General features: G+C 40.5%; 1 protein-coding gene across 11 annotated transcripts in view; it reads right to left on the reverse strand.

The window, feature by feature from the left end:
- The window catches only part of LOC121319427 (receptor-type tyrosine-protein phosphatase T-like), a 155,866-nt gene extending 130,150 nt beyond the window's left edge, over nucleotides 1-25,716 (reverse strand). For all 11 annotated transcript variants that reach the window (XM_041256854.1, XM_041256850.1, XM_041256849.1 and 8 more), the window contains exon 1: nucleotides 25,398-25,716. In XM_041256854.1, the coding sequence (XP_041112788.1) occupies nucleotides 25,398-25,488 (91 nt within the window). In that variant the 5' untranslated portion in view covers nucleotides 25,489-25,716. The remainder of the gene's footprint in view (nucleotides 1-25,397) is intronic.
- Between the last annotated feature and the right edge of the window lie 189 nt (nucleotides 25,717-25,905).

Genomic DNA, 25,905 nt, shown 5'->3' on the forward strand with positions numbered 1-25,905 from the left:
TGCAGGGCTGACCGCTGTGTCTAGCTGTGTGCGTGCGTGCGTGCCTGCCTGCTATTCTGCAAGCTTGAAGATGCTTCGAGGAATCCTATTATAAAAGGCAGGATGTACACTACAATCCCGCATTAAGGGTTTTCCACTGCTATAAAAAGGGACAAAGATTCTGACAATAATTACTGCACCTCGAAATCTGCAGTCTGAACCCACGCTTTTTGTCAGGTACAAACCTTAGGTCATAATTTTGAAAAATAAAATGACAAAGAGGAGAAATCCTGTGTGCACATCGACATGTTTATAACGAGGAATGAAATCTTCACTTTAAAAGTCCTGGTGGTGGTGTGGGGGGGGGGGGGGGGGGGGGGGGAGGGGGGGGGGGGGGGGGGGGGGCTGGGGGGGGGGGGGGGGGGGGGGGGCAATAGCAGCTTTGACATGTTTCACGTGCCCATCGTTTAACCTCGAAGTGGAAATCATAAAATTCTACCCAAAATCCAACTCAGATTGAATAAGGACTATGGCTGAAAAAGACTCTGATCAGACTGCTGTCTTCACCCTCAATGTATTAAATGTGTTTACTGCTTCTGGCTGCACCAGCCTTCTTATCCCTGTTATAATTATATAAGGCATCCCAGTCATTTCTTTTAACCCTACCTCACCACCCCGGCTCTCATATCCTTGCAGCAGCACAAGGCACTGCTTGTTATTCTGTCCCGTTTATCTCTATTTTTAATTGTACCTGTTGGGTTTTAACTATTTCACACTTGAACTTCAATCAGCATGTGCAGCGGACAGCAAAATAAATGAATGATCATCAACCTACTGTCAGCTCTCCTTACTCACACACACACACACAACCACTGACAAAACAGTGCTTTGCATTACGAAAAGATTGGTTTGTTTTTAAAAGAGAGAGAGAGGGACAGATTCCCTAATGGTTCTTCTGCCTCCACTTTTGCGCAGTGCTGTGAATAATATCTCACAAAAAAAAAAAAAAAAAAAAAAACACCTACCGGTATATAAAAAGCTTTGATTGATATTAGTTATTCCAAATGCTAACTAGAATTGCTACCACCGCTGAGCTGTTGAGTCATTTAGAGCATCAGATGTTTTTAATACTCCTTGGTAATATGCAGCAAAACAAGTCAATCTTATTATTCATGCAGCTGCAACCTGACTTATCTGCACCACAGATCCCAGGTAATGGATGCTTAGCTTTAGATTTGCCCAGTTGGATGCAGCTAATGCCCAGCTGAAAGCCAGCAGGGAAGGCTTGCAGGGGAGATTTATATTTATTGATTTCAGGATTCCTTTTCAGTTATCAATCATGGCGTTATTATTTAGCGGTTCATTGGATATATGCAGGGCTCAGATTTTTCCTTGTCTGATTTGCGTCCGATTTGGGAATTTGTATTGAGACTGCCTCCATCCCAGAACGCAGCGAGAAAGCAGTGGCCCGGAGCTAACTAGATGTATGCAACATAATGTTGCACTAAATTAATGACAAATTCAGGATAGGATATTAATGGCATGCGAGGTTGACGGATCCCTTACTCGTTTCATGAAGGCCCTCAGGCAACCCTGAACTCAATACTCAACTTCAACTTTGCTTTTCCTTTTTAAGAGTCGTCGTGAGAATCTGATGCATTGGGCCCAGCGGCACATCTTCAATTCACTTTACTTTTCTCTTTTAAGTAATAATTACAGTTTGTGTCATTTTCTACAGTAATGAGTTATATTTAGGGCGTGCAGTGCACTAGTGTATCCTTTTCTACATTGTATACAGTAGTGCTTTTGACAGGGTACAAGTGATTGAATAGATGACTTAGTGTTGCTTTCTATTCTAAAAAATGTTGGCACTTAGTTCACTTTACAGGCAATTCAGCAGAGCCACTGAGAAAGACTAGAAACATTCGTCATTACATTTTACACATTGCTTCAGAGCACCTTGAGACAGTGCCCTTAATAATGCTTTTGAAATGTAAAATAAATTGCATTGGACACTGCTTTGTGAGTCAGCCTGTAAAGTCTTGGGCAATACACTGTTCTGCAGGGTTCAGTTTCCCATTCTCTTCCACAGCAGACAAACGCAACTGGGGGTCAGTATTTACAGGGGAGCCTCCTGTCATCAGCGAGAGGAAATATCCTTCAACAAAAACACTTGTATGCAGAAGATAGACCTGCTCATAAATAAACCAGCTAACTCTGGGCTTCATGTAATTGTCATAAAGAGCAAATGTCAAAAAAGATGAAAGCTTAATCTATTCGATTAGAAATCCCTGTGGAAGTTTCATATCTCTGGCTGCAGACTGAATTACACCACCCTCCTGCTCCAAATCATGTAGAATGAAATGGTGTAATGGCTCTCTGTGGGCTACTCCAGGAAGAGTAAGAGTGGAACATCATGAGAGGATAGCAAGGAGCTGCTTATCTGGGTGTGCACATTTAGTACCCTTCTTTGTTCTGCTTTGCATTTAATGGAGCAAGGAACCCAGCACACCTTGTCCAAGCAGGCAGCAGGAGTCAATTAATTTCTGGTTTTAAATCCTTGGCTCCTTATCCTCCAAAGGGTGCTCATCAATCTCTTTTGTAGCAGCAGCATCATCATCGTTAATCAATATCTGAGATGGCCTTGTTACTTCTGCTACTGTGTCTCTCTTATTTCACAAAGCCCTTGGCTTATAGTCCGCTTTAATTCATCAGATAATTGCAAGAGAAAAAAAAAAACAGGATGTGCTGGAAAGTCTGAACGAACACAAGAATCAGTCGATTGCATTAGAAGAAAAAAAATCATATGAAAATGAAAAAGGGGTCTTCAAAAGATCAGCTAAAACACTGAATGCAAAAACGAACGAGTGCAAACACAGTAAAACCTAAGAAATATAGACAGCACGTTTGAAAATCATTATGTCTTACCACTAGCACCTCCTCAGAACTCTGCTTTGTGTGATAATATAATATTATCTGTCACTGGCTGGAAAACTTGGTGTGGCAAAAAGCATTTTGTAATCTCTGCCAACCTGCCTGAGACCTCAGCTCCTGCTACTGCAAATAACATCCCTACCCATATCCACCACCAGCAGAGGGCAGCAAAAGGGGGAAATAACTTTTACTTTTCGTTTACCCAGAGGAGCAATCCAAAACTTAAAAATGCTTCAAAAAAATTTAAAAAATAGAATGCACATTCCATATGTTTATAGATAGATTATAATGCTGGGTAATAATGCTTAACTAATGACATTAACCATAATCCTAATCATATATTAACATTAATCATTGGGCTCTCTTTTTAGAAACTGCTACTTTAGTTAATTTAATAGCAGCCGTCCTAGAGACGGGTGAGACTTATTCAAGGGTGATCAGTTCAGAGCAGATCAATCAATCAATCAATCATCAAAACCTTTGTTTATCCAAATGAGTCCACTGAGAACAAGATTTTCATTTACAATGACGAGCTGGCAGGAGGCTCCCGCCACCACGGCAAAACAACATAAAAACACAAAAGCAGGGGCTTGATTGTTCAAACTCCTGTTGGTTTTAATAATATACCCAAACAAAGGGAGCTTTTGAATCCAGGACGGAGTTCAAGACAATGGGGGAAGTTTCTAACTGCCCTTATTTTTAACAGAATGAGATGAACTAAGAAAACATATTGGCAGAAATAACTGGCCCTTAAGTGACAAAATAACTTCTGTCAATACCAATCACTCATGGAGTGGAGTTGTCTATTTTTACCATTTAACTGGAGGACAAAGAATGCTTTGGGATGGTAGCATTTTCATCTGTGGCAGTGGAACAGCATTGTGGTATACAGGGGAGCAGTATGTGCTCTCCCTCTCCCTCTCTCTCATTTAGAATGTGCCCACTCATAGCATTTAGAAGCACTGTATTTGTATAATTTATTTTAAAAAGGACAGGTGGCGAGTCATTGCTGGACTGTGTTTAAAATGTGCACAATCAGCTCTAATTAAGGTTCGACTGAAGAAAAAAAGAAGTGCTGAGCTTAAGCTAGCAACGAAACAGGAACGGCAGTGAGATTTCAGCATTGGAAACTGTATCTGCATCCAGTGGATCCAGTGAACTGTGGGTTACTAGGATGGTAGTGATGTTTTTTTTTTTTTTTTTTTTTAAATAGTATATGCTGAGTCTCGACTGTCTCATTCTAACAATATATATATATATATATATATATATATATATATATATATATATATATATATATATTTAATCAGCACATTTAAAAACATTTTTTCTATTAAACCCGACTGGGATTTTGAGAAGAGTTTTCACTTTTGGATGTCAGTGTAGAATGTTATTCAGTCTCTGCAAAGCCGTAATCCACAACAGAAATTGCAAAATTTTACTAAAAAGAATCTGAAGTTCTACTGCTTACAAGGAGCATTCAAGCAAACATACTTTTGATGACGGGTATCCCTTATAAAACTTTACCACAATAACTCTGCACTGTAATTTTACAGTGTATACATTTTGCATAGTTTACTAAGGTTTTCCACGTTTTTTATTTTGCTTTATCATCCCTCCCTGGGCTTAACAATGCATACCTATGGTATACCCGTGCTTTACTACACTTCGCAATGCTTCCCTTCTCATGCTGTTTGAAATACCACACTATACACTTCTCATGATGCCATGACATTTAAACTAATTTTCTTTCCTGTGAATTTTGTTAAAACTGTCAGGAAAGTTTGACATGCACATACTTCTACACAGCCTCCCTGTTGCTGTGCTCTGAGTGCTAACCCACTTGAAACCCAGACTAACCCTAATCATTATCTCAAGAACAGCACGGAAACCAGGACCAGAGGACACAGTTAGAGCTTGAGTGGAGTGGGTTGTGAAGCACTTTCACAGATGGTTTCCAATCAGACAAGAAGAAACCCTAAACCAACAGTGTAGATACACATGCTCGACACACTGCTTCTCTTTCTCGTTTCTGTGACGCAATGTTGATTTCACTACAGATGGTGTAATGGTGGCATATCCAATAATGTACTTAGTCACCTTTTAGCAGCTTTGTTAGCAGCTGCCACTGTTTTCCAATGGACCAGGGCACAGCTGCTCAGCAGTATCAGCTTTCTTTAAGGAATCCTTCCCTGCCATTTCACTGTCAGCCTCACAGATGCTGTTTCTGTAAAGTTTTTGGCACAACACTGGCTGACGCAGTCCATTTCTTTTTAAAGGCAATTGAAGAACCAAACTCCAGTTGTCATTACAAACACATACAGTATCGTGCAAAAAAGTAACGCTGTCTTTCCAAGAATGACGTCACGAGGTGGAAAGAAAATTGCTTATATACACACACACTTCTCCAGGTGGAGTACGTCTAATTACAGTACACTATTTAAAAATAAACAAAAATGACATTACAAATAGCCAAAATAATTCATATAACAGAGAGAAAAAACACTAATAAGGAAATGGTTGAATCAAGCCTTGTGATTTACTAAAATTGATTGATGTCAATTAAAATGAACAAATCCTATTAATACAGAGGTTCATCCCTCTGCCACTCACCAGCTGTTCTCCCATTGTGTTTGGAAGAGATGAAACCCATCACTAGACTTGCAAAGAGACCAGGAGATCAGCTTTCTCTGAGACTGGGAAGCGATTACTGCTGCTAAGCACACCAATAACCTCATTTCAATATTTCCTGTCACACAGTTCTCAGCTAGGGTTATAGGCACTTCAAATCCCAGAGGCAGTGACTGCAATGGCTTGTTCAGCCAAGGTTATGTTAGAGGACCAAGTGATTCAAGTCTTAATTACTGCAGTCCAACACTTTGATATTGTATTAAAAAGGCACACTTCAATGCAAAGACTTTCTCTACACTGACCTGGCAGTCCAGGATTTGATTTACTATTATTTATTTAGCAGATGCCTTTATCCAAGGCAACTTACAGAGACTAGGGTGTGTGAACCATACATCTAAGCTGCAGAGTCACTTACAACAATGTCTAACCCGAAAGACGAAGCACAAGGTTAAATTATTTGCTCAAGGTCAGTGAGTGAGCCGGGATTTGAACCCGGGACCTACTTTTCTTTAACCAGGTTCCTCCATTCTGATCACTAATTTGTAAAAGTATAAATCAGTATCTCTGTGTTAACCAGTTGGACCAAGGGTGCTACAATTTAAGTTCAGCAGACTTTTGCAGGTTAGGGTTAGCGTTGGGTTTCTGCACATTACAGTTGTTACAGTATTTTAAACTAGGGTGTGTGAACTCTATGGAGTTCAATAAGTTGCCCTGCTAAAACTTTGAAAAAAACATACATTATAAAATAGATACATTAGCATGGTGCAATTATGCACGCAGTAACTGAAGGGAATAGAAGTCCATGTATCCATCTTCCTGTGGCTTGCCCGTCTGATTAATGTGTAGATTCCCAGGAATTACCCAACCATGGCAACACTGCCCTCCAGCTCACTCAGCTGCACAGCGATGTCAGCCCCTCAACTTTATGACAGACTCTGCTGACAGATCACTGCTCGTGGCACTCATTCAGATTCACCTGGGCAGGCAACGAGCAGGGGAGCTTGCCTCCACCGCAGCTGGCAATTCAGGCAGCAGGGGCTGAGAATAAGGTCTAATGAGCTGTCTGGATGACTTTCTGACAGGCTACTCAGAACGGGGGTCATGAGGTCACACAGCAGGCGTGCACAGTGCGAATGTACCGATAAAACTATTCACAGGCCTCTGTCACTCCTAGAGCTCTAGGAATCATGTCTAAACTCTGAACTTAAGAGATTTGAAAAGTTAGCAGGATGTGATGGCTGAACAAAACCAGTACTTAAGAGAACTCTGGTGTTGTATATCTATACCAAGTTTAATAAAGCAAATTCAGACAGCAGAAGTTTGGTTTCTAATGTAAACTATAATTGCCCATGGGGGATCAGCTTGTCTATGTTACATTGTAATGTGTATGAACTACGGTTTTAATTAGATTGAAACTTAAAACGAACGCCTTGGAATCATGTGCGGTTAATTGATTAACAAATTAAATTAAAGATACGTGGAACGTGATGTCAGCAAGGGAATATTTAAAAACAAAAAAAAAGTTATGTTGCATGAATTTTCATGCCAATTCTGTCTAAAATAAAAGTATTCCTATTCGTAGTCTTCTTGTTAATAGTAGTAGTAGTATTAATATACATGTATACATTGTATATATTTATATGTATACATTATACAAATAACAAATTACAAAATAAATATTCTAAATGCCTAGAATGATACGAAACAGTCCACCGACGAAGCTGCAATATGAGACAAATCTTATAGCTGAGCAGGCATCTGATTCAGATGATTTAAGGGTCATTTAAGGGAGAACAGACTGCTGGAACCAATGCTATAATGCTGCCTGTGAACAATTTGTGGCTGCTTATGTCTTTTGGTCAGTTCAGTGAATCGTGAATTCTGATGTTGGCACGGCAATCCCTACCACCACCACAGCCTCCCAATAAAGCAGACATCAGCGAAATGCCTACACACGCACGCCGACGCACAGCAGACACCCAGCACTTTGATGCTGAGCACAGGCGAAGGGATGGAAAGAAGTCTGCCGTCAATTTGAACGCTCCACCGCTAAGCAGGGCTGTGGAGTCCCAGCTGTGCACTGCCAAGCCCAGCTTGTGCAGAGCTCAGTGACTTCATTAACTCACAATGCCTCATTACCTACCATGTGTAGTTGTTAGAAGATATGGCCTTGAGTCCTTGAAACTCAGCAGCGTTTACAGGCAGTAACTCTTTGGCACGAGCAAGCAGCACCGATATGCTAGAACACAGGAAAAGAGTCTGCGACCCTTGCAAAACTGTTCAGTAACTGTGTACATTTCCCCGGTACAAATTGATGACAACCACCAGGAAAGTGCCCATAAGTACCCATAAGCACTTGTGTTTCTGTGGTCTGGTGTTACCCCACATCGCTTCCACACCAGCGGCCAGGACATTAATGGCTCCTGACTGTGTTACATATTGAGAAGGTGGATCTCTTCTTAGCTGCGTGAAACCCCAGCTGTTCCATTGATTATACCCAGTCTGTGAAGCCTCAACTCACGGCTTGCTAATGCAATGACGTACAGCATTGGCATGAGAAAGCTGGGAAAATATTTGATCTGCATTTAGTTTTTTTCTTTGCACTTATTGTGCATTTTAAAGACCCCACGCATCCTAGAGCTACAGAACTCATACAGCACTGTGCATTGATTGTGGTGCATTCAACTAAAACGGAAGTCATTTCGATGATTGCTCACAATCACGAGCTGAAATAAAATGACCAATTTGTCAACCGACTGAAGGGAACCAAAAAATAAAGTAAATTAAAAATATATCTATACTTTGGTCTTCATCACGATGCAGTTTATCTTGCGCTAAATGCTCTAACAGTCTAATTAACCATTTGTAGACAAATGGGATGCCATAGGCTTCTTCTAATGAAGGGTGCCTTTTCTGCAAAATGGGATTAATTGGGTATAAATTGCATGTCATTAACAAATAAATCGAGGCAAAGAGTGGAATATTTAAATAGCTGTTTCTGCAGCAACACTCCCCGCATGATTATTAAGATGACTCATTTTTACTGGCAAACAACCTCAGTAATATTGCCTGGCCAGCAAAGGACAGTTCTCAGTTTTAATTTATTAGGAACATTATTGCTGCATTATTTTAGATAGCCTGTGTTGTCCTATTTTAAAATTATTGCAGTGAATCCAGTCAGTTTGTGGGGGTGCAATTTGTATGCTCAACACCATTTCTTATGGAAACACTACTGCCTAGTGTACAAACTGCAGCTGGTGTGGTCTGGCATTACACAGAAACTCACCAGCATTGACTCCTTTTGCATGTCTTAGGAAGCCATCATAGTTCAGGCATGATAATAACCCTGAACCTGACCCCGACCCCGACCTCAATCAAAACTGATCTACAAACAGGACTGGACAAAGCAATCTTTCTCCAACGTACTGTATATATAGTACAACTATGAAGGCAGCTGGAAGCCTGTCTATTAATTGACTTCCATAGCATTTCAGCCACTGCTGCCTCACCCCACGCTGCTCACAGACCAGCGCATGGGACACTAATGGCCGCAGACTGTGCTATGGATGGATAAAAAAACATTTTGGGTGCGAGAGAAACAGGTGAGAGTCTTTTGTTGGTTGCGCGAGGACCTGCAGTTCTTTTCATCATGCAAATGTGTTGTTCATTTATAGTCTGCTTGTTCCCTGCAGGGTGCTCTGCTAAAGTGAAGGTATACCGCATGCACAGTATAGAACAGAGAAAGCATGGTAAAGAATAGGCAAGCATCGACATGGTACATGCAAATTTAATGGTGAAGACGGGGTTGAATGTAAAAACACTGTGCAAAATTTAACACAGGGAAAAGAATGCTGGTTGCTTAACAACGCAATCAGGCACTCCAATCAGGGTTGGACTAATCACCCCCTGCCTCGTTAATAAGGGACCAGGGGCCAGGGGCCAGAAATCTGAGCAATCAAGCAGCAGCTAAATCTGCTATGAAGTGATCAGACTTATTACCTTAATAACCCTTAATACAGCAATTATCCAGGTACCACGCCTCACCCAAGTCTGCAGATATTAAGTGATGATCAAGTGTAAAAAAGCACAAATATTCTACCAGGTGTTTTTTCTCAGATCACGTAATTCTTCCTAGATTCAACGCTTCAATCTTTAAAAATCTTTTTTTTTTGGGGGGGGGGAGTCACACATAAATCTGGGAATCTAACAAATAAATCTGTGAAAAAATACAACTTAAATCGTTACACTTGGCATCCAACATTTAGCTAACAGATAAATCCGAAATGCATGACCTTTCAGGCATTTTAAAGTTAAATCTTTGTCGGTAGCAATTAAATTTAAAAAAATTGATTATTTTTTCTGGAAAAATAAATGTGTTTTTTGCAAAATATATACTTATTTTGCAAACTAAATCTGTATGAGTCCCTACCCACTGAAGTGGGGGAGGGGTCTGTGCCTGTGTGCGTCCGATTCCTATTCGATGTGTTGTTGTGTCAAATATGGCAGGGATCCTCTATGACAAAATACTTTATGTAAAATGTAAAATTAAAAAAAAAAAAAAAAAAAAAAAAAATGCAGGGTTTTGCTAAAACCGCCCAAAAATCAACAACCTGTCTCTTCTATACATGGAATGCCTACACCAAACATTTTTAAGTATGGCTGTCTTTAACATCATAAACAATCTTGTTTTCAAACACGTGTTGATTGTGCATTACTGAATGAAGGCAGTGTGAATTGAGTGTTAGAGACCGTAATGGAATTCTGGCTGAACAGCTTGTAGAAACCGAGGGACGCACTGCGCTGAAGCCCCAGTGTTCCAAACACGGGATATTATTACTCCAGGACCAGGGGAGCTCTTTATTCTTAATTGAGCTAATTAATCCTCCACCCAGACCCTGAAGCAGTTAATAACTGCACTGCAGCTGGCCCTCCAGGACCAAGATCATCCACCCTTGCTCCAGGAGAATAGCCAGCGTTAGTAGAGACATCTAACGACACCTTTCAGAAGGTTTACATACATTAAACCGCTTTAATGAGATCAGAAATCAATTAGACGCTCCATCTGGCTAGGTCCTTCTATACAGCAGTACATGCATTCGCGTTGTTATCCTTTTAATTCACTTGATATGCCACCGGTATACAAATTAATGCCATCCAGATTTTCTTTAAAAAGTTACTGCAAAGTAAGGGCACAGCTTCATTATTTTTGTCCTTGACGGCATTTGGTCAAAGTTCCTTGATGTAAGCTTACCCGATGAAAAAGATGTATTGCATGGACCCAAAAAGCCATTTTCGCATGCATAAACAAAAAAGGACAAGTAAAAGAGACAAAATAAAGTAAGCTAATAGTTAATCTCAACACAGACACTGTAATGCTCTTAATACTTGAGAGATCATCCTTGAGTTTGCATCATTTATCCTTAGAGGACAGCATGTTGTTTCAATTGCATTTCACAGGGACAGATGGATATTAATATCTTACATTGAGGAACAGCCAGAGCGCTATATTGTGGTGTCTGTATCAACTGCATTAGAAATAGCTTCACCAGGCTGATTCAGGCGTTGATCGTTGATCAGGTAAAGTCACAACGTGCCCCACAGGATGGATGGAGGGTTAATGTTCTTACTTTACAGGGGAAACATCTGCTATTTCCATCTGCTCAGGTATGGCTGCTAAGTGTACCAAATCACAGAAAGACTTTTGTAGGCACTTTTTTTCAGCTCATTTATATGCTAATGCTACCTAACCTTTTGCTGCATGTTAAAGCTAACCAATGGCATGCTTTTGTTTCGTTTTGTTTTGAGCAATGAGGCAATTAGCTCAACTTATACTTAGCCCAACAGAAATTCATTTGATTGCTAAAAGAACACCCCCCACCAAGAGAGATAAGAACGCTCAAAGAGTTCTGGAATTAAAAGCCTGCTGAGTTCTTCACAAAATTTAGAAAGCCAGTCCCAAGATAACTGCATGTGGGCGCTGGTGGAGGAGAAAATTTATTTACAGCACCAGCTATATATTGCCAAGGGGTCCTCTTGGCACTCAATCCTCTGTGCCGAGTCTTTCTTAACATCTGTCAATGAAGACGACACTACTGAGGATTACATTGTGGACAAGAGACAGCAGACCCAGTGTGGAGAGACCCAAAACAGACAGTGAAGCGTTGTCACTTATCCACTTGCAGCTGCAATACGGCCGGAGAAAGCATTATGATGGATGGGGGAGGAATTATAAACTAAGAAGTTAGAAATCCTGATTCCCCTCTGTGAGTCTCTGAATAATTGCATACAGTTCTGCTCTATAGAGAGGAAAATGACAAAAGGTGATTGGGAAACTGCTCAATTAACTCAACAACATTTTTAGATTGAAAGAAATACAGCATTTTTTTTTTTTTTTTTTTTAAAAGATCCAGAAAACGCCAATAGTCATGTAATTGCATTGTAATAACTACATAATTACTGATGTTTACTTGTCATATATGGTAACTACAGTGTAATTACATAGAGATTGGCTTTTGACCATTCAGTATCCTAATGCGATTACACGATTATATTACCGTACAAGGCTTTTCAATGTAAAGACACATTGTTTCCACCAGTAGTTACCATGTAAGAGCAAGAGCCATTGGTAGTTACCCCGTTTTTACCATGTTATGAGATAGTTATATCTGCCCTGCAATCTTAAGTCTTACAAACACAGACAGTTTGTACTTTTCAACTGTTGTTGCAGATGACTGTATGTAAATATACACAAGTCCAGTGTGTGTGTAATACATAACACAGAAGTTCTTCCCTCGGCCAACTAAGCCATCCCTTGACATGTTTTAATCTTTCTGTCTACCTTCTTGCTTTTTTCGGCTTCTGTAGCATCTCCTGATTACAATCAGCGGGAATGCTATTTGCATTATTACTGTTGTTTTATTATTATTATTATTATTCAATTTCAATAGCCTGTAACAATGGAAATGAAACAGTGATTGCCTCGCTCCTCTGAGACAGATAAGCAGGCGATACTCAAGCTTGGTCACAGCTGATCTCATAACAAAGGAGCCTCATGGTGAGGACACTGGGAGAAGGAACAATCAGCCCCATTGATTCCAAAGGAGGGCCGTGCTTATTAGCCCGATTGTTCACTGCAGCGCAGCTGGGCTGAGAGCACATTCCCTACGTCACTGAGTTAGGTCAATGTGTTATTTTGTGTTGGGAAGCCCTTGATACAAGCTTTTAAATGATACTAGGGTTATTTGTCTAGGTCCCCCACATGGAGAAATAAAATTTAAAATGAAATATTTAGAGGATCACTTTTTCATTACTTCTAATGAGATAATGAGGCTAAGGAGCACAGTAGTGGAGAAGCCTAAATCAGAACCTGAGAATGACTCCCTAGAAATGAGGTTACTGGTGATACTGGTGTTTACTGGTGTCAGACTCCTACTGCAAAGCACACAAGACCATTTTTGAAAGCTTTTCAAAATAACTATATACTGTATAAAAAATAAATAAGCTAATAAAAACAGAGATGAATCCTGTTTCTTTAATAAGATATTTCTGTTTTCAACAATATGAATCCTGTTTCTTTTTAAAAGTCTCCCTGAACAAACTGAACACTGACACTCACACTCCAAGCAAAGCACAGGAAGATGTTAGTGTCAGCATTGTATGTACCACGGTTTAAGCATCATATGCACAATCCATGACACAAGCCACTTATCTCAAAAAGGTCCCCATGAATGAAAACAAGCATGTTATTAATTTCATTAATTCATTTGAAATGTTTAATTAGGTTTCCCACATGACAGTCTCATTTGCAAAGGGCTCCTGGGGCAAGAAGTACCATTCTTACAAATCAAAGATGACCTCCCACAAACATCACCTAATCAGTACAAATGGCTGTTGAATATAAACAGGAGCACGGTTTGCAATGTGAATCCAGCCAGCCTGCAGACAGCACGGTTTGCACTGTGAATCCAGCCTGCAGAAAGCACGGTTTGCACTGTGAATCCAGCCTGCAGAAAGCACGGTTTGCACTGTGAATCCAGCCTGCAGAAAGCACGGTTTGCACTGTGAATCCAGCCTGCAGAAAGCACGGTTTGCACTGTGAATCCAGCCTGCAGAAAGCACGGTTTGCACTGTGAATCCAGCCTGCAGAAAGCACGGTTTGCACTGTGAATCCAGCCTGCAGAAAGCACGGTTTGCACTGTGAATCCAGCCTGCAGACAGCGCGGTTTGCATTGTGAATCCAGCCAGCCTACAGACAACAGGAGTACATAAAGCAACACCCACACTGTGCAGCCATGTACAATTAAAAATATGCATGGGTTGATTTCAGGAAAGTTACATGATAATGAAGATGTAGGCAGCTGCAGACAGTTTCTATTATAATGAGCATGAATACATCAAAGTCATAGCATATCTGTGGATCTGCTCGTAGACTGTAATGAGCCGCTGGACCTGGTGAAAATCTGTCAGACAGGCCAGGTGAATATAGTTCTGGTGGTGGTGTCAGTCCTGCTCAAAATAGACTCTGGACTATGGCCCTCAGCAGTGGACACTAGAATAAAACAGCTCAGGTAGATATGTGTCCCTGTTTAAAATGCTATAGCGCTGTATGGTCGCTGCCCAATGAAGGCATGAAAGAAAAACCAGCTATAAGTGCAAAAATCTGCCACTAGACTTCAGAGCAGCTCCTGTTCTTGCCGCCTGCTCTATGTAAGGATATTCGCATGGCTCTGCTCCTGGGAAAACACCCAACGTCCGCTCCATTCAGACCGCATTGCTTCATGCTGGTTTCCCAGTGTTTTCGAAAACCGAACTTTTCGTGTGGTCATGCCCAAGGTTAATGAATGTTAGGCAGAGTTAGAGAAATGGCACTAAGTGTGTCTTCACATGTGAAAGAATGAATGAATGTAATGTGGAACATTAGCAAGGTAGAACCGCTGTTAAATATTCATGGGTTTCTTGAACGCTTAATGGAAGCAGGCCAGTGGGGAGCAGTTCCACTTGCTATTAAATCATATAGCTGTGCGGCTTCGAAGCAATACATAATTAATGTGACAGGGCAAGCCTAATCGAGTGCTGTACATACAAATGAATCCTTTTTATTTACTTTTCCCATTCATTTGACCGCCAGCGGGACGTACTGTAGTGATAACGTGTCATAATTGTGCATGTGTTAGCGCAGGGACTGCTGGGGTTTTTCAGTTAATTACCTTGGTGGTCACTGACAACATTCACCTTGTCTTGTCAGCACCATTCTGGTAATACCTAGCAATTACTGGCAAACGCCTTTATAAATCTTAGAGTCGGCAGCGCAAGAAAAAGCAAACAGCAAAAAGCACAATTAAGAGCTGACTAATTATACATCACTCATTACCCTGCTGTATAACAGAAGGTAACAATCAAATGCAAACAAGAAAAAATAAATAGAAAGGAAATGGCTTGTTCTGGGGAGTGTTTGACTCCAGAGGAGAAAGCCAGACTTAAAAACAAAATTCCAGGGCTAAATTTTAAACTTTTACATTTTTTTATTTTAAGACTCCTTTATTTATTTTTTTACTAGATGTCTTTAGACATCTCTTCCAATATTATTTTTTATTTTGTTGTTCGAATGTGGCAGATGAAGCCCCACACATGCGGCGCTGTAGACAGTTCTTTAGAACAGGCCTCAGGCATCTGCAAACCTTTCAAACATGTCATCGTATACTTTGAAAAGCTCCACATGTTCCTAATTTCCTGGCATCTAACTAGACTTTTTTGGCTCACTTAAACAGTTTCATTTCCCACGGAGAAGATGCAAGGATGCACTGCCATTAGGCATGCCATATAATTTACACACCGCTGGTTACACACCGCGATTGATGTGAACTGAAGGGGGGGGGGGGGGGGGGGGGTTGTGAAAATGACACAAGGAGGCTGTGAAGACACTGATGATGATGATGACGATGATGATGATGATGGTAAGGATAATAGAAACAAGTTCTACTCAAATGCAATCTTTTCACATTAACTGTTGGAACACAACAGTAGACACTTGAGTGAATGACATTTGGTTGGAAAACCAGATAAATGGAACAGCAAAAAAGCAGAGTGAAAATGTGACTCAATGAGAAAAATGCATCAGGGAGTCCCACCGATGATAATGAGGATGGATCGCTGTGTAGTAAATGTACTTTAATGTATTATTTTAAGAGCATGTTTTTTATTTTGTTAGCTGGGCCAGCATGCTTCATCACCCTGTCATTGTTATTTTTATGCACCCATCAATATAATGGATGGCTGAATACCAGCAAACCAAACTGCTAGTTATATTATTGCAAACTACTGAATGTACTGTCTTTTGTTGTCTATGTTTATTATCATTATCTGCCCTGTTTTATGTTTTTAAGACCTTCACAGACACGGTGTCCTGCTAATGACAGCTGCTTTACAGGGAATGCTGTGGGTTCCTATATTGTGATAATGTTAAGTCCATGATGGGAATAGAGGGGAACTCAGAGATCATTTCCACTGGGGTAATACCTCAGAGAACCTTTCCATGAAGTACAAGTGCGCTTTCCAAAATCAGAAGAATCTGCTGCCTTCTGTTGACCAAGTAGTTTCAGCAATTTCAAAAGGAGATCTCCTTATTAAAGTTTACCACTGTATTTGTGCAGTTTTCCCATGCTTTTACCATAGTTTAGCCTTGTTTGCCGTGTTTATTAATATGCTTCACCATACCTCGCTGGTCTTTACCATGCTTTCACTGTGCTCTATTACACTTTGCTGTGCTTTTTAAAAAAACTACTGCAAGGATGTAAAAGGAGCTTGGCGATGGAGTGACGTAGAAACAAAGACCACTTTACAAACAGCACTTTAATCTAAATTTGTTCTCTCCCAATGCTGATAAGCGTCAAAAAGACAATTAATGGTATATTTTATCAGTTAATGAACTCTATAATATTCATGAACCCTGTTTGTTAATATTCCCTTCTGGCTTCTTAATCTTCACAAAAAAAAAATAAAAGACTTGTTTCAAACACAACAGCATGCGATAATTATGCAAGCTATTCAAACTATCTCCTTTTTTTCCTACAGCTGAAACGTTTGATTTGCTTCTTTAAGTTTTAGCAATTAAGCCATGGCCAGCTTCCCAAATGTCCTCCACAATCAGACCAGTCCTGCGTGCCTCGCTGCGCTGGGAAACACAGCAGACTGCGTGCCTCGCTATAGTGGGAAACACAGCAGACTGCGGGCCTCGCAGTAGTGGGAAACACAGCAGACTGCGGGCCTCGCGGTAGTGGGAAACACAGCAGACTGCGGGCCTCGCGGTAGTGGGAAACACGGCAGACTGCGGGCCTCGCTGTGCTGGGAACACGGCAGACTGCGTGCCCTGCTGTACTGGGAAACACAGCAGACTGCGTGCCTCGCTGTGCTGGGAAACAAGACAGACTGCGTGCCTTGAATTCCAATGGAGCCCTTCTGAAAGGGAAAACACAGGAGAATTCTGACAAAGTATCAGCTGTGTCCGAAAAAGAATGTCTGGCTGTCCTCGACCAATCACACACTACCCCTCCTGTTCATAAGTTGTGCTGTTGGGGTTTGAAACCTCAAACTCACAAACAGAACCCATACTGAATGCTTTGTTATCAGCGCATTTAATACAAAATGGAAACAGACAGGCAGCACGACAAGATCAGTCATGCCTAAAAAGGGTTACCCTTTAAACCATCGCCACCAAATTCATAGGATCCCAGTGGAATAGCTGTCACAGTTGTGGTGTTGACTTCCCTGTGCCTGTGGACGTCTTCATAGTTGAAAATGCAGCTCAAAAGAAATACAAACTGTGAGCTATTCTGAAGTTACTCCTATGAGATGCAGTAAGGTGATGTTACATCTCTGCTGCTGCCCAATAGCATTTCATAATATGCTTTACAAAGTCAAGCCTGATTTACTGGTTGCAATATCTTTTTCTTTTCTTTTGGTAAGTTGAGGGCCTGAAAGGAATCGTTTCCATGGTTACAGCAAGTATGTTTTTGAGAACAGGAAGGAGGTTATTAAAAGCAAAACCATTAGAGGAAACAATAAGGGAACTGTCCTTCAATTATTTTCGCTTTGTTTTTTAAACTGGGGTTTATTTGTGTCTGCCGGAGGAGGGTTGGGGGGGGGCTGCAATGTTCAATCTGACGTCAAAGGGTTTATTCCTCATTTTTTTATTCCACAAAATAATCATTTGCAACCACCGAAAAGTGTTTTGTTTTCATTTGGGAAGGCTTGGCGTTTCATTTTGCACATGGTACTGTCTTTCGTCATTTTCTATTCATTAAGAAAGTTTGTTTTTCCACATTTAACTGAGTAAAGACCTCCACAAAACACACTATCTAAAAATATAATAACAACATCATGGATTTACTGCATATACCCCACAACCTGACACCCACTAATCATAGCTGATTGAGCTATAATGAGCATTACATACCCTACGTTGTAACGCTTATGTATTCTGCGAAGGGCTTTTATGACATTCTCGCAAATGAAAGGACTCCACCGAACATCTCAGAAATTCTCAATGCATATGACTTGCAGCTCAAGAGAACTCAAGTGTGATCTTTTCATGTAGGACTAAATAATGCTGAAGCTCTCCTGCACTTCTGCAAATTGTCATTACCCATTTCCAATGAAACCCTTCTAATCTGCATGTGAAGTACAAAGCCTCTCTTTCCAATACACTATCTGTGGAACGCCTCCGAACACTAGAAAAGGTTAACAATCTTTCAAAAGGCACAGAGATTACATAAACAACAGCCCACCAAAATACTAAACCGACACAGTTAAGACACTCGCTTCAATCCTCGCGCTCCTTTAGCGTTAATTTCGCGCTCCTTTACTGTTAATTTTAGTGCAAATTGCATCTTCTGAATGCTTATTTTAAAAGAGAGCTCACCAGTGTTTTTACAATGAATTGTCTTTACTTTCTTTATTAACATTTTTTTTTATTTATTTTTTTTTAAGGATGGATAGATATTTCAAATACATCCTGGTACTTTTCTGTAGATCACATGGTCTAACTGCAGCTTGCCCGCTGGAGCACCAGAACACATGAGGAACTGTGGCACGGTATTGGAGATAGGATTATTAAATGAAATGCATAAGAAGAGGGGGCGAAGTCTCTCTCCTGCAAGGCTGCAAACTAAACAATAGAGAATTCAAAAACCAACAAGGGATACAAAAGTATTGTAATGGACGTGTACAATGAATCCAAGGCGTTACTCAGGTTGTAAACTTGCATTGTGTACCTTCATATTCATGAAGAGTGTGTGTGGGAGGAAGGGGGGGGGATTTCATTTTCCAATCCTTAACACTAATTTGTTTCTAAATCACTCTTGTTGTTGAACACTAAAGTAATTCTCTACTAATTAACTCTGCATTGATGTTATTGTAATTCTCTATCTAATTAAATTCAACCTGTTGACTGATCCTTGCAATTATTTTAGTTTCACTGTTGGAAATGCATTCCTGGCACTACTTCTGCAACAAAGACCAGGCTCGGAACAGTGTTGGGGGGGGGGGGGGGGGGGGGGGGGGTTTGTCTGCATCTACTGGCACCTTCTCTTATGCTGTTCATTTGAAGACACTTAAGTGTTCCAGTGAAAAGGCAGAGATGAGCTCTAGAGGAGACTGAGAGGGCTGGACAATGAAACCCTTTGTTTCCTTTGCTAGCTAACTCGTATTTCATGTCACTCCCTTTCCGAATGACAGCGTTACCTGCTGTACCAGACTGCCATGTCCTTTGACTCAAACATAAGTGTGATTCAGTAGATTGCAGTAGGGCTGCAGGAATGGGCACTAGCGTGTGCCACTGACTTGGATAATACCATCCTGCAGTCCCTGAAATAAATCCTTTCCGAGCAAAGCAAGCAGGGGCAGCATGAGCTTGGAGCCTTAGCTAGAAAATCAAACAGGGCTCTGGCACTGATAAATCCACTTTAAATCTCGGGTTTCAGTGCTGGTTAGTGAGGTGCAGTGCACTACAAAGCGATGGAGAGCTGATCTCCGGATTGCATATAATAGAAAACCTGGCAGTCTGCCTGTCTGGATGTAGACCCTAAACAGGGCATAAGATCATATATACACATACATACATATGCATACACACACAGTAGACTCCCGTTAATCTATGTTTTAATAATTTGTGTTTTGATAATCTGTGCAGTTTAATAGAGTACGTTATCAAAATGTATTAGTGCAGAAATTATCTCATCTACGCAGATGCGGGTATTCGCACACTTTATTAGTGCAGAAATCAGCGTATCTGTGCAGACTGTAATAATTGAATTGAATTCAATTACATTACACTGAATATAGTACAGAGCAACCCAATGGCAAGTCCTACATCCAAGTCCATTTTGCTCCATTGCAATTAAGCACAGGTGTATTGTTTAAATGTGAGCAGAAATGTGAGAAGTTAGATGTCCGTTTAGTCGGTCCACAGCTTTAATGCCCCCAACCCCCTCCCCCTATATCTGCCTGAACTGATCCTAACCAACTACCAATTCATGACTATTGCAGTATTAACACTTCTGTCATAAGAGCTGTCACTTGAGAGTAGATTTTTGTTCAATTTCAGACAATTATTGTACCTGGCCACTTTAGCAATACCCCAAATGAGGGTTGTTCCAAAACCCAGGATTGGGTCTGGAGCCTAGTGGGCTAGGGCTAGCATCTAACCCTGCAAACACACAATATGACTCTGCAGCCAGCCACACAGAGATCTTATATTATTAGGAGCCCCCACCCCGCTTCCAACAGCCAAATCTGGCTCGCAAACACTTTCTGGAGAACTAATTAGGGATGTGCCTTACAGACTGTCAAAGACTGTCGTTGGGTTGTTACCTAGTAACAGGAGAAGAGGATGATAAGGGGAAGTAGGGAAGCAATCACATCCCGGGCAGTTCCTGGTGAATATGCAGGACGGAATCTAAATCAACCAAAGCTGCAAATCACAAACGGCCATCGAACCACAAAACACAGAACTCGGGGGGAAACGTGCAGAGAAATCTCTTATCAGACATCTGACGTGCCACAGCCCGGCCTGTGTGTGTGTGTGTGTATTTACAACGTTGCAATCGCTTTAGCAATCAGTGACTTTTCAACCCAAAAACAGCTCCATATGTCTCACTGGAATCTCCCACGGATGCTTTCAGGGATCCACTCTCCTGATTTGACAATCAATTCAACGCTTTCTTTGTGTCCGTGAAGCTTCTCCGCATTAGAGCTTGTCAGAGAATCCAAACCAAGACCCAGGGTAATGACACCAAGTCAAACTTGTGTCAACGACTTGCAACAGGGAGAACACTTTACATTAAGTGTCTCTATTTACTGTGTATTTACAGAGCAGTTACTTAGTAGATTATTACAGTGGTATTGTGCATAGTTACAATGTACTTAATGTGTACATTTTTTGCATGACATAACCCTAACTCTAAAGCTATGCAAATACACATAGCCAAAAAGGTTGACACGTCTGGTTTCACAAGATATAGTCCAATGTGTATTAATAGGTACTTTTCCTGTGTGAGCACAGACAAGAATTTGCTATTCATGAAATACTTTTAATGATTTGAATCCCTTCTATCTGGACATATGCTTATCACCCTGTATAATATCTAGCTGACCTTTTTGCATGGGTTGCATAGCTGTAATGGGAGGTTTAGAATGGAAGAAATTAGTTTTGCTAGTTTCCTAATCCAGGTCTTTCTAGTTGTGTCCTTTGCATATACATTTCAGCACATGATATTAAAGAAGCCCCATCCCGCACTTTTGTTCAATTTGATATTGAAATATAGTTCAATGCCATCTGTTTACAACAGTCTTTCATACTTCTGCCCCTCTCCCCTCTCCCTGAAACCTGCTTGCAACTACAGCACATCGCTCACACCGTCACATAAACCTGCTGTTGCTTTCAGCAAGAGCTAGAAATCATCTTTCTGCCAAGTTATTATTGAAACAAGAAAACAGGAAAAAGCATAGAGCTGACTGTTTTCAATAGAAGCTTGAGACATTGACCACTTTTAACATGTAAAAATGCAGGACACTGCACACACACGTCTTGCGCTGACATTTACAATGTCTTAATGAAAAAGTGAGGTTTGAGTTGTACTGGAATTTGATTACATTCTCCCCAGCTAGCTAGATTCAAATAACAGGCTGCCCTGATGATAGAAGAAATACTGTTTTACTTCCCTGAGAAAACGACAGCAGGAGAGAATATGTCAGCTTGAGTTGACATAATGTGCAGCTCGTTCACCAAACCAAATATTTGACAAGGGTTGCCGGGATTGACAAATACATATTTCATTTACTTTGTTTGCAAACTGTATTTAACTTACAGAGAAAACGTGCTCAACGTGGTGTTCAGATTGTCAATGTGGTATATATTATAAAGTTTGTCCAAACGGTTTCTTCTTAAAATACATTTGAGAGAGTATCATGAGGAAACTGACAATCTGGATGACCCGATCCAACCTATCAGTATATTTTTTATTTCGTGCACCTCATTGCAATAATAAGAAAGTCAGCATCACACATATGTCCCTTGTACATACCAGTGTCAATGCTTTCACTATGCTTTACCGTGCTTTCACTATGCTTTACAATGCTTACATATTCTTTACCATGCTTTCACTATGTTTTACCATGCTTACCTATTCTTTACAATGCTTTACATATTCTTTACCATGCTTTACCATGCTGCAGTGGAACAAAATGTCTATAAGAAATGGTACGAAATGATACAAAATGCTTACGAAATGGATAAGACAATGTTACGAAATGTACTATGGGATGGACCAAGTAATGTTTGGTCCAGTGGTTAAAGAAATGGGCTTGTAACCAGCAGGTATCTGGTTTAAATCCCTACTCAGCCACTGACTCATTGTATGACCCCAAGCAAAGAAGGTGGTCTATATAAAGATTATTATTATTATGCATTATTACACTTTGCTGTGCTTTTACTATGGGAAACTGTTGAAATGGCCAGGCTGCTGATTTTGTGACATGAAAGAGTTGGAGAGCTTGAGATATTAAGGACCTGGTTGGAGTTTTTGTACAGGAGTGCAGAGATACTAAAAATAAGTTCGTTTTGAATGCTGTACACTTTTAAACAGTTTCCAAAGCGTCAACAGTAATAGTCTTGTGTATAGATCTCACCAAATCTACCCGGCTCTGTTTGCTGTTCATTGGATGATCTCGGAACACTTCAGCTTCCGCGGTTTGAAATAGAATGGCTATCTTCCAAAACCCTACCAAAGAACCCTCGCCTGGCTACAGCTGCGGCAAGCAGCGACAGTGAACACCGAGAACAGACACCGCTAGCCTTATACAAGCAACAATACATTACAACCAAACTGCACCTTCACTGTCAACGTCTGCCCACAAATGAAGAGAAGTTGCCAAATCCCTTATCTGTTTATCAGCAATACACGCACTACATCATTGTCTACAAACATTCGCAATGCATTTACCACGTGTGGAATGCAGTTATAGTGCACTCTAGATTATCGGTACTGAACACTCTTAAAGACTTACAGAAGAGATAGTAAGACCTGCGAACATTTTTTTTCTCTCTCATGCAGCCCTTCCCCCCCTCCCCCACCACCGTTGTAAGGACGGAATGTTTTCTAACTTTCTAGCGATTGAGCGATTACCAGACAGACGACGTAAAGACATGCACTGCGGTCTGAGCTATTTATAAGTCAGCTAATAATAATAATAATAATAATAATAATAATAATAATAATAATAACAGCAAAATACACCCCGCGCTAGTGTACTAGGAACCCTAAGTGTGTGTGTGTGTGTGTGTGTGTATCTGGTTGTCATGTGTCCTTTAACATTTAGAAAGTGATTATCCTAACGTAAACCACTGAATGACGCGTAACATCTATGCACCTGCTTGCAAACGGAATAAGGAGACACTAGACTAGACAGTCCCCGCTTTGACGATCACTTTGCCAAAGCTACTCTATTCATTTTCTGGAACAAGACATCGTGTCAGGGTTTCTATTCCCCCGATGTCGGCATTGGACTCCTTGCTATTAAATTAATATCGCGTATGTCAACGAATCCCAAGATCTCATTACAGACAGCTTTGTCTGAACTGTGCTGCGTACTTGGGTGAAATCTTTGCGGTAAACTGTGTGCGTTCTGGAGAATTAGCTGGCTTTCAGCGGGACTAATGTGGAGTTCAGTACTAAGATATGCCCACAGCACCATCTAATGGTGAAGACAAGTAAGAAACTTTTTTTTTTTTTTTTTTTTTTTTGCAACTGGTCAAGAGGCTGTCGGGTTAAATGTGCATGCAAACAACCCGTAATAAACTTACAGGTAACCAAAGCCATGCCATTTAATATTAACAATATAAAACAACATTTTAAAACAAACCCTGTCTTACCGCTCGCAAAAGCTTTGTAGCTTTTTTTTTTTTTTTTTTAAGGGCTTGTAGTTCTGTAATTTTTGTTTTTAACTTTGTGTTTCACACAAAGTTTGCTTTTGTAAACTGGCTTATATGATTTCAATTGTATTAAATCGTATTTCCATTATTGGAAACCCATTTGAGTTTCAAACATTAAAACAGATGCGAGTTAAAACAGCAACATTTCGATTAATCGCGTATATTTTGCTTAGACCAATAATATTGTTTAAAATAAATAAATAGTTTCATTTAGAATATTTTTCATGCAAGAAGTAAAGGGTTTCAGCGTCAGCTGAACAGAAAGTGTGCACATCACAGCACGGATTGCGCTTTCAAACACCGAAGCAGTACTGAAATACAGACCGTTAATAATGCCGAGAACCAAGTCCTGCAGAAACAGTGGTTGATCAGCAAGATTTGGGAAATAGAACATATAGCTGTGTTTCTTTCTCGATAAACATTTGTTTTATTAATAATAATAAAAAAAAACGAATAGAACATAAAATATTAACACGTTTATATCAGTGACAACAATCACTTGACTTCTGAGCAGCTGAATTGATTTTGAATAATTGACTGTTTTGTTTATTGTTTTTTCCCTTGAAAGAGTCTAACCCGCTCCACAACCAGCATGCAAACCAGTACAACGGGTATATCGGTGCTAACCAGGATAAAGCGGTGTTGGGAACAGCTGAAATTCTCTACAAGGAGTAAAAAAAAGAAATATCTGTGCGTAAACTTCTAAGAAGTTGAAGTGCTGGTTTATATTGTTACAAGTGGATCTGCGTTGTCTTCGGAGTCGCATTTTAAGTGGGTGTGGAATTAAATTAACAGAGGAACCTGCCACGTTCTTTTTCTGCTGATACTATTACAGTACAGAATACATAGCCGATGCACAGTGTGACGTACCGCACTAGCTGTTAGGCGTGTTTAAAATCGCTTGCAAACAAATATTGCAAACAAATTATAAAACAAGGGTGTTTTTAAAAAGAAGAAGAAAAAAGGAAAAACGCTGCTCGGTTTTGACTTCGCCGTTGTACGTAGAGCTTGGTTAATAAGAGATCTCGCTCCTCCACAGGTTATGCACATAACGGTGCAATAATGTGGCAAACACTAAACTATTCAGCAATGCAGATTTGGTTAAGAGCTCTTCTGCCGAATCAACCCTGTATATACATCATAACAGTCATGCAAAAATCGCAGAGTGTATACAGAATGAATTATACACGCTGGATGTGCCTTCTTCGGTCGAACCATTATCGTGCGCTAAACTTTTCATTGTTACGTAGCTTCTGATGTAACAATTACACACACCTGGCATCACACACTGTTGCATCTCTTAACCTTTATCAGCAACAACCGAGAAAGAATGGCAAATCCACCAGCAGCAACAAAATCGAAAACTTACCTGGAAAGAATTGCCCGTTTATTGTCTCCAAGACTTGAAAGAGAGAGAAAAGCGCAAAATACATCCTTCTATTCATCTTTGTAATGTTCATTCCACATTCCCTCCTCCGGTCCCCGTGTGCTCTGTGTGTGTGTGTGGTGGAGGTTTCCTTGCATTGGTACAGTAGTGAGTAATTAAAGGCAGAAGATGCTCTCTTGGTCTGGTTGCTTGGCTCTAGTTGGGTAGCAGTAACCGATGGAACGGGGTAGAGTGAGAGAGAGAGAGAGTAAACTCAAGGAAGAAGTTTCCCCCGGGTCCTCAAACCTGTCTCTTCCCACAACACCGCGGCTTGCCGGCTGGCTGGCGAGCTCCTTCGTTTTTAACTTTCAGCACACCGGATGCAGAATGCTCTAATTATTAATCTTAGTCAACCGGATTCTGCGCTTTGATTCTAACAGAGTCTACCGGGAACTGAGTGCAATTAAGAAATTGCACAACATGAATGATAATGTGTACCTCAATCTGTAAG

The sequence above is a fragment of the Polyodon spathula genome, chromosome 8, assembly GCF_017654505.1.
Source record: "Polyodon spathula isolate WHYD16114869_AA chromosome 8, ASM1765450v1, whole genome shotgun sequence".
NCBI lineage: Eukaryota > Metazoa > Chordata > Actinopteri > Acipenseriformes > Polyodontidae > Polyodon > Polyodon spathula.